Source organism: Cebus imitator, unplaced genomic scaffold (assembly GCF_001604975.1).
Source record: "Cebus imitator isolate Cc_AM_T3 unplaced genomic scaffold, Cebus_imitator-1.0 Scaffold776, whole genome shotgun sequence".
NCBI classification, from domain to species: Eukaryota; Metazoa; Chordata; class Mammalia; order Primates; family Cebidae; genus Cebus; species Cebus imitator.
Genome location: NW_016108091.1, coordinates 344,036 through 353,950, shown reverse-complemented (window position 1 = coordinate 353,950; position 9,915 = coordinate 344,036). Strand labels below are relative to the sequence as shown.

General features: G+C 46.1%; 2 protein-coding genes across 2 annotated transcripts in view; one reads left to right on the top strand and one right to left on the bottom strand.

The window, feature by feature from the left end:
• Window positions 1-1,143: 1,143 nt before the first annotated feature.
• LOC108297161 (basic proline-rich protein-like) lies at window positions 1,144-3,182 on the bottom strand. The gene has a single exon (XM_037735315.1). It carries the CDS (start codon window positions 2,777-2,779, stop codon window positions 2,057-2,059), a length of 723 nt encoding a protein of 240 aa, XP_037591243.1. The 5' UTR covers window positions 2,780-3,182; the 3' UTR covers window positions 1,144-2,056.
• Window positions 2,292-9,915, top strand: part of ASH1L (ASH1 like histone lysine methyltransferase) — a 248,019-nt gene continuing 240,395 nt past the window's right edge. Inside the window, exon 1 of the mRNA XM_017519812.2 lies at window positions 2,292-2,915. The gene's annotated coding sequence lies outside the window, so the exon portion shown is untranslated. The remainder of the gene's footprint in view (window positions 2,916-9,915) is intronic.

The window sequence follows — 9,915 nt, the reverse complement described above, 5'->3', positions numbered from 1 at the left end:
TTAAACAGGAATACACATTCTCCTGGCACAGTAGTCCACAAATGCTAATTCTCTTTCTCTTCTGGTATTTTAAGCATCTAACATTCATTTCAATATTTTTTCTTCTTTTTTCTTTTTTTTTTTGAGACGGAGTTTTGCTCTTGTCACCCAGGCTGGAGTACAATAGCGCAATTTGCTGGGATTACAGGCGTAAGCCACCATACCCGGCCTCATTTCAATATTTCTGCGATTTGCTTTGCACTTGCCTACGATGCTTTATGTAAATGAAATAGTAGACATAGTCCCTGCTCTCAAAAAAAGTTGTTGCTAGTGTAATACATTTGCATGCATGAAGTAACTAAAGAAAGATCAGTCAACCCAAGTAGGCTCCATGAAAGTGTGTGGACTTGGTTAGGAAAATAGACAATGAGGTAATGAAGGCTGCTTTCCTGTTTACCTTAAAGAAACAAAACACGTAGGTTCAAGTCTATAATCCCAGCACTTTGAGAGGCAGAGGTGGGCAGATCACAAGGTCCAGAGTTCAAGACCAGCCTGGCCAATATGATGAAACATCATTTCTACTAAAAATACAAAACTAGTCAGGTGTGGTGGCGGCCCCGTAATCCTGGCTACTCAGGAAGCTGGAGTGCAATGCCGTGATCTCAGCTCACTGCAACCTCCGCCTCCTGTGTTCAAGTGATTCTCCTGCCTCAGCCTCCTGAGTAGCTGAGATTACAGGGCCCACCACCATGCCTAATTTTTGTATTTTCAGTAGAGACGATGTTTCATCATGTTGGCCAGGCTAGTCTCGAACTCCTGACCTCATGTGATCTGCCCTCCTCGGCCTCCCAAAGAGTTGGGATTGCAGGTGTGAGCCACTTCACCTGGCCTTGCATGGGCTTTTGACAGCCATCTAGAACAGTAAATTTCTGAATTATTTCCTGGATCTCCAGGAGTCCACAAATGTGAAGGAAAGGGAAACCCAAGTAGATCCTTCCCGTAATTTATTCTGCTTTACCCTTTGGGTAAAGGTAAAAACTGCTAGCTCAAGTAAACTTTGGAATTATCTGTGGATTTTAATACTCCGTATTTCTGCTGCATTCGGTTATCAAATATCAGTCAAGTGTTTTGAGAAACAAATATTTAGTAGCCACAGAAACCTAACAGGCCTGTTTTTGCTTTGTTTTATTAACGACTTGGAGGAACAGAACACAAACTACCAATTACAACCACAAGCCTTATCGACATCCACAGAACTGTAAATGACAACATCGCAATTCTCTGCACTTTCTCTATGCCTAGGAGCTAATTCCACTTTACATATATTATCTTATTATTTCACGCACCAACCCTGGAGGCGTCTTTGGAGTTGCCTAATTTTTATGTACACTTTTTGATAAGGAATTAAGAAAAATAACTTGGTAGAGGAAGACAAGGGAAACTGAGTCCAGAACTGAATAAGCAGCACATGGTTTCTTCATCGTCTATCATCATCAGGCTGTCTAACGAGGCTGAAGAAGTACCATCCATGGGGAGCGTCAAAGGCAAACATCATCGCATATGGGCAGTGGTGTGAAAATCGAGCAATCCGAGCCGAGTTAACAACAACAAAAAGCGGACCACCACGCCGATCTTCCTGGGGTAGCAGGCTGGCAACTCAGCGCCCGGGAGGAATCCCCCCGGGAGGCGCCCCGGTCCTACTGACCTCACTCCCTACCTCCAGGAAGTTCGGAGTCCCGCTCCTTTCTCTCAGCGGTACAACCCCGCGTCGGTCCATTCCCTCACCGTGAGTCGAAGACTAGTTCTTCTCACAAGGCGACCGGCACACGCCGCCCGAGGGCGGCTCCGAGGAGCCAGTCCTGCGACTGCGAAGAAGGCTCCAGTCGTCCGGCAGGAAACGACTTAACGCGCAGCCGCCGCGGCCTCCAACCGCCGCCCGGCAGAGGGGCGCTAGGCAGCCCTTGACCGGCTAGCTGCGGTCCCGAGAGGAGGAGCGGGAGGCGACCCGTACGCCGCGGCGACGAGTCAAGGGAGGTAGGTTGTGTTGGGGCTCGGCCCGCCACCCTGGCAATTCCAGTCAAACGTCAAGCCCGAGCCGCTTTTCCTGTCCCTCCCTCTCCTGCCCCTGCAGCTGACAGGAATGGAACAGTCTCGCAGGGGGGATTGTGGGAGGCGCACGCGCGAGGGGCGGACGGTGGGGGGGCCTGGCGGCGGCGGCGGCGGCGGCGGCAGCAGTGGCGGCGGTTGGTGGCCGTGGGGGCGGGGAAGGGGGGGAGGACAGAAGAGGAGGTGGAGGAGGAGGAGGAGGAGGCTTGGGCTCGCGCCGCTTGAAGGTACGCGTGAGGGCCTGCGCCGGAGCCGGCTTGACAGGGCCTGAGAGGGAGTGGGGGGCCGAGCAAGGAGGTGTCCCTGGGTGGGCGCGTACGGGCTGGCTGGCGCGCGGGGCGGCCGAAGGTGGTGGTTGGTGGGAGCAGCCAGCGACGAGCCGGGAGACACCCGTACGCGTGCGGGCAGGCGTGCGCGCTACGCGGCCAGAGTCGGGCGGAGTGGGGGACGGTGGGGAAGAACGCGAGGAGGGAGGAGTGGGAGGTGGGGGGGCGCGAGGCGCCCTTCGCTCCCTCCCTCCGGAGGAGCTGCCGCCGCCGCTGCCGCCGCTCTGCTGCCGCCGCCGCCGCCGCTCCCGCCGCCATTTTGGGTTCGCTTTGCGGAGGGGGAGACGATCCCAGTCTCGGTTGCGGGACCCGCCTCCCCTCAGTTTGCCCCCTTTAGCCCTCCACCTTTCCCTTCTCCTCTCTCGCATTTCCGCCAGTCCGCTCACCCGCCGGCCGCCTCCTGACAAGCGGGAGGAATCCGCCGTGGACCCAGGAGCCTGGCGGCCACCCCCTCTTCCCCACTTCCCTGCACTCTCATCGCTCTCGGCCTGGGCCTCCGACACGGTGAGTAGAACGGTTTGGGCAGGCCTTGGGGCCTAAGCACTCTCTCAGCGATGGAATCCTGGGCTTCCTGGGAGCCACTGTCATCTCGCGGACCTGGACCTCCGGGAGAGCAGTGGTGAAGATGGGGGAAGGGAGAGCAGGGAGGGGGTTCCTGAGCCTACCGGGAAGTCCCTCCAGGCGGGGTGAAGGGGTGTCCCTGACAGACGGACTCCCGGCTCCGGGGAGGGGGCTGGAAAGTAAGCGAGTGGAGGCGGAGTCGCTGTGCCCCTGACGGGTTAGTTTGTGTTTGTAGGCATGATCGGAGCCTCCCGCATAGTCCAGTTTGTGTGTGTTTAAAGGATAAGCGTGTTCGAGGACACGATCTTGAGAGGGGAGTTGACCTGTACGACAAGGTCTGTGGTGTCCCTGCCGCGTTGAACGGTGTGTAGGAACGACGGGATGATCTCAGTGTTGCGAGTTTAATAAATGTCGCTGGTTAGTTTGTACATGGAAAGAGATGTTTTTGATCTAGAGGACAGATGGTCTGTTGGTATGTAGCGGCTGTGTTTGAGTGTGTGTGCGAGGATGGAAAGTGTTTCCGGAAGAGTTTGCCTTTATTTGTATAAGTGTAATGGCGTTCCCGTATAAGTTAGCTTATTTCTTGAATAAATGTTGGGAGATTCCTTGCAGGTTGATATGTGTGTGTATTTTAGGGATTGGGAGCCCTTAGTTACTTGTTGGGAAAGAGCGGTAATGGCAGTGTTCTATACAGCATGTGTCTGTGGGGTCAGGGAGGGGAGAAACTTGGCATAGCCAGTTGTGGGCTTAAGAATAGTTTGTGTCTTTGGTTAGAGTGAGTCGTGTAAATGTGAAGGCCCAAAATATCTTTAATAGAATAATTGCTACAAAGCTGTAAAGAATCGGTGGCCTTATTTGTTTTCCCGGGTTTACAGTAATAGTTTACAGTAATAGATTACAAGATAGTAAGAAAGCTCTTTCAGTTACTTTGTGATACTAAATCTCTGTGAAGATGGTAGGATAGATGCTCTCTTCCATTTTACAAAATAGGAAATTTAGGCATTAGGAAAGGACTTCTCCAAGGCCACATGTTAAATTGGTGACAGAGTTGGGACCGTAACTCCTGTATTTTGACTACTATTGCAAATCTGAGTGTTGGAAAGATAGGAACACATATGACTGGTTGGATTGTATTTGGAGGAGACGGATTGTGTCAGATATGGATGTGGAACGTAGACTTCCTTGCCCAGTCTGACCTGTGTGAAATGTGTATCCATGACTCTATCATTTTGTGTTTATGGAGAAAGCAGAGCATTTCTGACACTTGAGCTTGTATGTTTGAGGGAGAGAAAGCTTTCATAGCTTTACTTGTAGGAGAGCAGCTGCAAGGGTGCTGAGAGCTTAACTTGAAATCTGTGGGAGGAAGGACCCCTTTTCATTCATTCAACAAATATTTGTTGACTGTTCAATAAATGGTCCATGCCTTGAGGTGAGGATAATCAAGGTGTCTCTGTATGTAGCCTGGGTACAAATATGAGGGGAGTTGTTTTGACAGTGGTGAGTATTAAGTTGAGTGAAGCAATGTGGAATTAAAACCAGAAAACTGTTTTGGGGATCTGGGAATTGTTGATATGTGTGCCTGTGGATGTTGAAACTTTTTGGCTGGGCTGAAGGAATTGAAAGACTGTTACATAGTAAGAATCCCATCTATGAATGTGAGGGAAGAATGCATGAACTAAGCCAACCTAACTATATTCTTCTGGAAAATGGAATGTTTCTTCATAGGCTAGATAGATTAGTGGTTCTTAAAGTTTTTTGGGGGGTCACTTATGCTTCTGAGAATCTGACTGATGAAAGACACTAGACTCTCAAGTTAGAAGATGAGCATAAGCACGATCATGTGATTTATGTATATGATTTTAGGGACTTAAACTGTGATGAAATACAGCCAATTTGTATTTAGGTCTCATTTGAAAGCCTTTTGTTTTCATTGTTCGGGGGTGACGATGTTAGTATGAGTTTAAAGTGAAGGAGTCTATGATGATATTTGAACATGTTGACAGGAGAACTTTGGCATTCATGTGTTTTCATTTATTCTTTTTATCATCTGCAAACTTGTTTCTGCAGTGTTAGTAAAATACTCTGAATTTGGTGATAGCGGAATATCCTGTAGCACAAGTATCTATGGCTTTGTTCTTTGTCAGTATCTTTTTGTTCCTAAACTCTTGAGAAATGGGTTCATCTTTTTTTCAGTTTTGAACTGGGCCTGAGGTGGTTTGAAGCTTTTGTCTTGGAGTTTAGCTTAGTTACAAGAAACCCTGAGTTAATCCTATGCAGGAGACACAGAAATGAATAATATATGGCCTCCGTGCTTGAAGAGATGCTAATTCAATTGAATCTGTGAATTGTGACATGGTGGCGGCTCTCAAAAGGACAAGGAAGAGGGAAACATATTCCTAGAAGTTGAAATTTTGTTACCCAGTTGCAAAGAGTTTTTGCTAGTACTTATTCCTTGAGTGAGCATGAAGCGTTTACACTCTATATGCAACTTTGTACTTGAAAAAAATGTGTTTTGTATCATCTGGTGTTTTTGTACAAAGGAACTATTGATTTGGAAAGAAGGCAAATATCATTTATATTCCTTACCTTGTTTTGGGATATATTTTTACAGTGCATTTATGTAAAAAGGTTTTAATGTTAGCCAGGGGAGGTAGTTCATGCCTGTAATCCCAGCACTTTGGGAGGCTGAGGCAGGCGGATCACCTGAGGTCAGGAGTTTGAGACCAGCCTGGCCAACATGGTGAAACATGGTCTCTACTAAACATACAAAAATTAGCTGAGCGTGGTGATGGTCACCTGTAATCCCAGCTACTCGGGAGGGTGGGGCAGGAGAATCACTTGAACCTAGGAGGTGGAGGTTGCAGTGAGTCAAGATTGAACTACTGCTGCACTCCAGCCTGGGCGACAGAGTGAGACTCCATTTCCAAAAAAAAAAAAAAAAGTTTTGATGTCATTTCTGCGTATACATACACCTAGAAAACCCTTCTGGTATAAAACCCAGTAGGCATTTGACAGACTGCCCATTAATTTAGTGTTGGAAATTAAAAATATCTAGTGTACTTTTAAAAGGACAAGAAATTTAAAAAGGTGTTTTAATAGTATAGATTACAGGATTCAGTGAGATTGTGTAGTGGTCTTAGGAAAAATGGTCTGATGGTCTTTTCTCTCTATTGGCATAGCCCCTGTATAAGAATGTCATGTCAGTTTGTAAAATGTTTAGTATTCTTTTTCAGTTTTTAATGGGTAGTGGATTTATGGTGTTGTTTTTAGTAACATGCATGTGATACTTGTGTATTATGTGTATATATTTGTGAATGTATATGTATATACTTTATTTTTTATTTTTATAGAGGTGGGGTCTTGGTATGTTGACCAGGGTGGTCTCGAACGCCTGGCCTCAAGTCACACTTTTGTATGGCCTCCAATGCGTTTGGCCTATATATAGTTTCTTGTATTTATCAGATACCTAACAATATTTTTTAAATGCTTGTAATAACCACAAAATATGATTCAGGATCATCTTCTTTTTTTTTCTGAGACGGTGTTTTCTCTTTTGCCCAGACTAGGGTGCAGTGGCATGATTTTGGCTCACTGCAGCCTTCGTCTCGTGGGTTCAAGCAATTCTCCTACCTCAGCCTACCTATTAGCTGGGATTACAGGTGTCTGCCACCACACCTGGCTATTTTGTTTTTTTGAGATGGAGCCTTGCCCTGTTGCCCAGGCTGGAGTGCAATGGTGCGACCTTGATTAACTGCAACCTCCATCTCCTGGGTTCAAACGATTCTCCTGTCTCAGCCTCCTGAGTAGCTGGGATTACAGGAGCGTGCCACCATGCCTGGCTAATTTTCCATTTTTGGTAGAGACAGGGTTTCTCCATGTTGGTCAGGCTGGTCTCAAACTCCTGACCTCAGGTGATCTATCCACCTCGGCCTCCCAAAGTGCTGGGATTACCGGAGTGAACCACCGGTTCAGCCGAATCAGGAATTTTTTTATTTTTATTTTTTTGTATTTTTAGTAGAGACGGGGTTTCTCTATATTGGTCAGGCTGGTCTTGAACTCCTGACCTCAGGTGATCCGCCTGCCGTGGCCTCCCAGAGTGCTGGGATTACAGGCGTGAGCTACCATACCCAGCCTTTTTTTTTTTTTTTTTTTTTTGAGACAGAGTCACTCAGGCTGGAGTGCAGTGGTGCAGTTCGGTTTACCACAACCTTCGCTTTCCAGGTTCAAGTGATTCTCCTGCCTCAGTGTCCCGAGTAGCTGGGATTATAGGCGCCTACCACCATGCTCTGCTAATTTCTTGTATTTTTAGTAGAGATGGGGTTTCACTATGTTGGTCAGGCTAGTCTCAAACTCCTGACCTCAGGTGATTTACCCGCCTCTGCCTCCCAAAGTGCTGGGATTATAGGCGGGAGTCACCACGCCTGGCCCTGAATCAGGATTTTTAAGGATCAAGAATGGAAAAAGAGAGGCTGGACATCGTGGCTTACACCCGTTAATACCAGTACTTTGGGAGGCCAAAGTGGGTGGATCACCTGAGGTCAGGAGTTTGAGACTAACCTGGCCAACGTGGCAAAACCCTGTCTCTACTAAAAGCACAAAAATTAGCCAGTTGTGGTGGTGCATGCCTGTAGTCCCAATTACTCAGGGAGGCTGAGGCAGGACAATCACTTGAACCCAGGAGGCAGAGGTTGCAGTGGGCAGAGATCCACCACTGCAGGCCAGTCTGGGTAACAGAGTGAGACTTTCTTTCTATATAAATAAATAAATAATAGAAAAAGGGGACTGCCATAGTGGCTCATGCTTATAATCCCAGTGCTTTGGGAGGCTGATCCAGGACTTGTGCCCAGGAGTTTGATACCACCTGGGCAACATAGGAAGACCCCATTTCTACAGAAAGTTAAAAAATTAACATGCATGCCTGCAGTCCTGGCTTCTCAAGAGGCTGAGACAGGGGAATTCTGTGACCCAGGAGTTTGAGGCTGCTGTGAGATATGTTGGCACTACTGCACTGCAGCCTGGGCAATAGTATGAAACAGTGTTTCTTTAAAAAAAGGAAAATGATTTTCATGTTCTACTCTTGAATTGTATTCTGAAATAGAATGCAGCAAATCACTTTTTCTTTTGAGATGGAGTTTCACTCTTTTCACCCAGGCTTTAGTGCAGTGGCGTCATATCAGCTTGCTACAACCTCCGTCTCCCAGGTTCAAGTGATCTCATGCCTCAACTTCCCCAGTAGCTGGGATTACAGGTGTGTGCCACCATGCCTGGCTAATTTTTTTGTATTTTTAGTAGTGATGGGATTTCATCATATTGGTCAGGCAGGTCTCAAACTCCTGAGCTCAGGTGATCTGCCCACCTTGGCCTCCCAAAGTGCTGGGATTACAGGTGGGAGCCACTGCGCCTGGCACATCACTTGTTAATAACTTGTTAGGTACTGTGTCTTTACAGTATTAGCAATTCCACTTGAGTCTTTATTCTGAGTCTTCCTCCATGCCTTATTAATAGAGAATTGGTCACCTTCATTTCTGCCCAAGATGATGTGGAAGCACACAGTGAAGTCTTACCATGTGTGTAAAACTGGTGGTGGTCTCCATTTAAATTAATTTTTGTACCCAAGCTCTATGTGAAGCTACATTACTGTGTGAGTTGTGCAATTCACAGCAAAGTAGTCAGGAATTGATCTCGTGAAGCCTGCAAGGACCGAACACCCCCACCCCAATTTAGACCTGTGGGTGCTGCCCCATGACCACCACCAAAACCCATGTAAGGAGCTGAGTAAAAGATTGAAGACAACTATTCTCTGGAGAAAAATAAAACGGAAATTGTACTTGAAAAAAAATTTTTTTGTATTGCTATTTTAGTTATGTGTATTGTTCTGAGTATTTTTTTTTTTTTTGAGACAGAGTTTTGAGCTTGTTGCCCAGGCTGGAGTGTAGTGGCACCATCTTGGCTCACTGCAATCTCCGCCTTCTGGTTTCAAGCTATTCTCCTGCCTCAGCCTCCCGAGTAGCTGGGATTACAGGTGCACGTCACCATGCCTGGCTAATTTTTGTATTTTTGGTAGAGATGGGTTTCACCATGTTGGCCAGGCTGGTCTTGAATTCCTGACCTCGTGATCCGCCTGCCTCTGCCTCCAAAGTGCTGGGATTACAGCCATGAGTCACTGTGCCCAGCCTGCTCTGAGTCTTTTAAAGCTACTATACAGCCTCACTATAAACTGCTGTGAGATCTGCTTAGGCCAGCCTTTTCAGCAGCATGTAATATTTTAAACCTGGGTGCCACAAGAGATGGGAATGCAATTAGTTCATTTTTGTTTTGTTTTGAGGTTTGCTGCTAGTTTCTGTTATCGTTTTGCTTAAAATTAGTTGTTTTTTTCATTTATATTTTATTTTATATGAAGAGGCTAGATTTTCTTCCTTATTATCATCAGTTAATAACTGTCAATCTTATATTTCATATTTTAGAAATTGCTTTTTTAGTGATTGCCTCATCAGGGCTGTAATTGGCAGAATGTGATATTTATCAAAATTAATTTAAAAATAATGGCTTCTAGTGATGGCAGAAATTTAACCAATAATCTTATTGCTATTTCAGAGTTGTATTTCCTTCATTGAACCTCTTAAGTTTGAAAACTTAGATGTTTGGAAATCTGTGAAATTTTTATTGTAGTACATTTTCTTTTCATAGTCTTCAATCATTTGCCCTCAGACATACGCAAGTTGATGACAAGGTTATATACTTTTTTTCCATTTAATTAAAAAAAATTTTTTTGAGACAGGGTCTTACTGTGTTACCCAGGCTAGAGTGCCATTGTGTGAGCATAATCTACTGCATGCTCAACCTCTTGGGCTCAAGCAATCCTTCCATTGTCCCAAGTAATTAGGATTACAGGCACATGCCATCATGCCTGCCTGATTTTTAATTTTTTTTTTTTTTTTTTTTT

What these genes read in the sequence shown, in the direction of transcription:
- LOC108297161 (XM_037735315.1), bottom strand. Translation starts at nt 2,779, where the DNA reads ATGCGAGAGAGGAGAAGGGAAAGGTGGAGGGCTAAAGGGGGCAAACTG.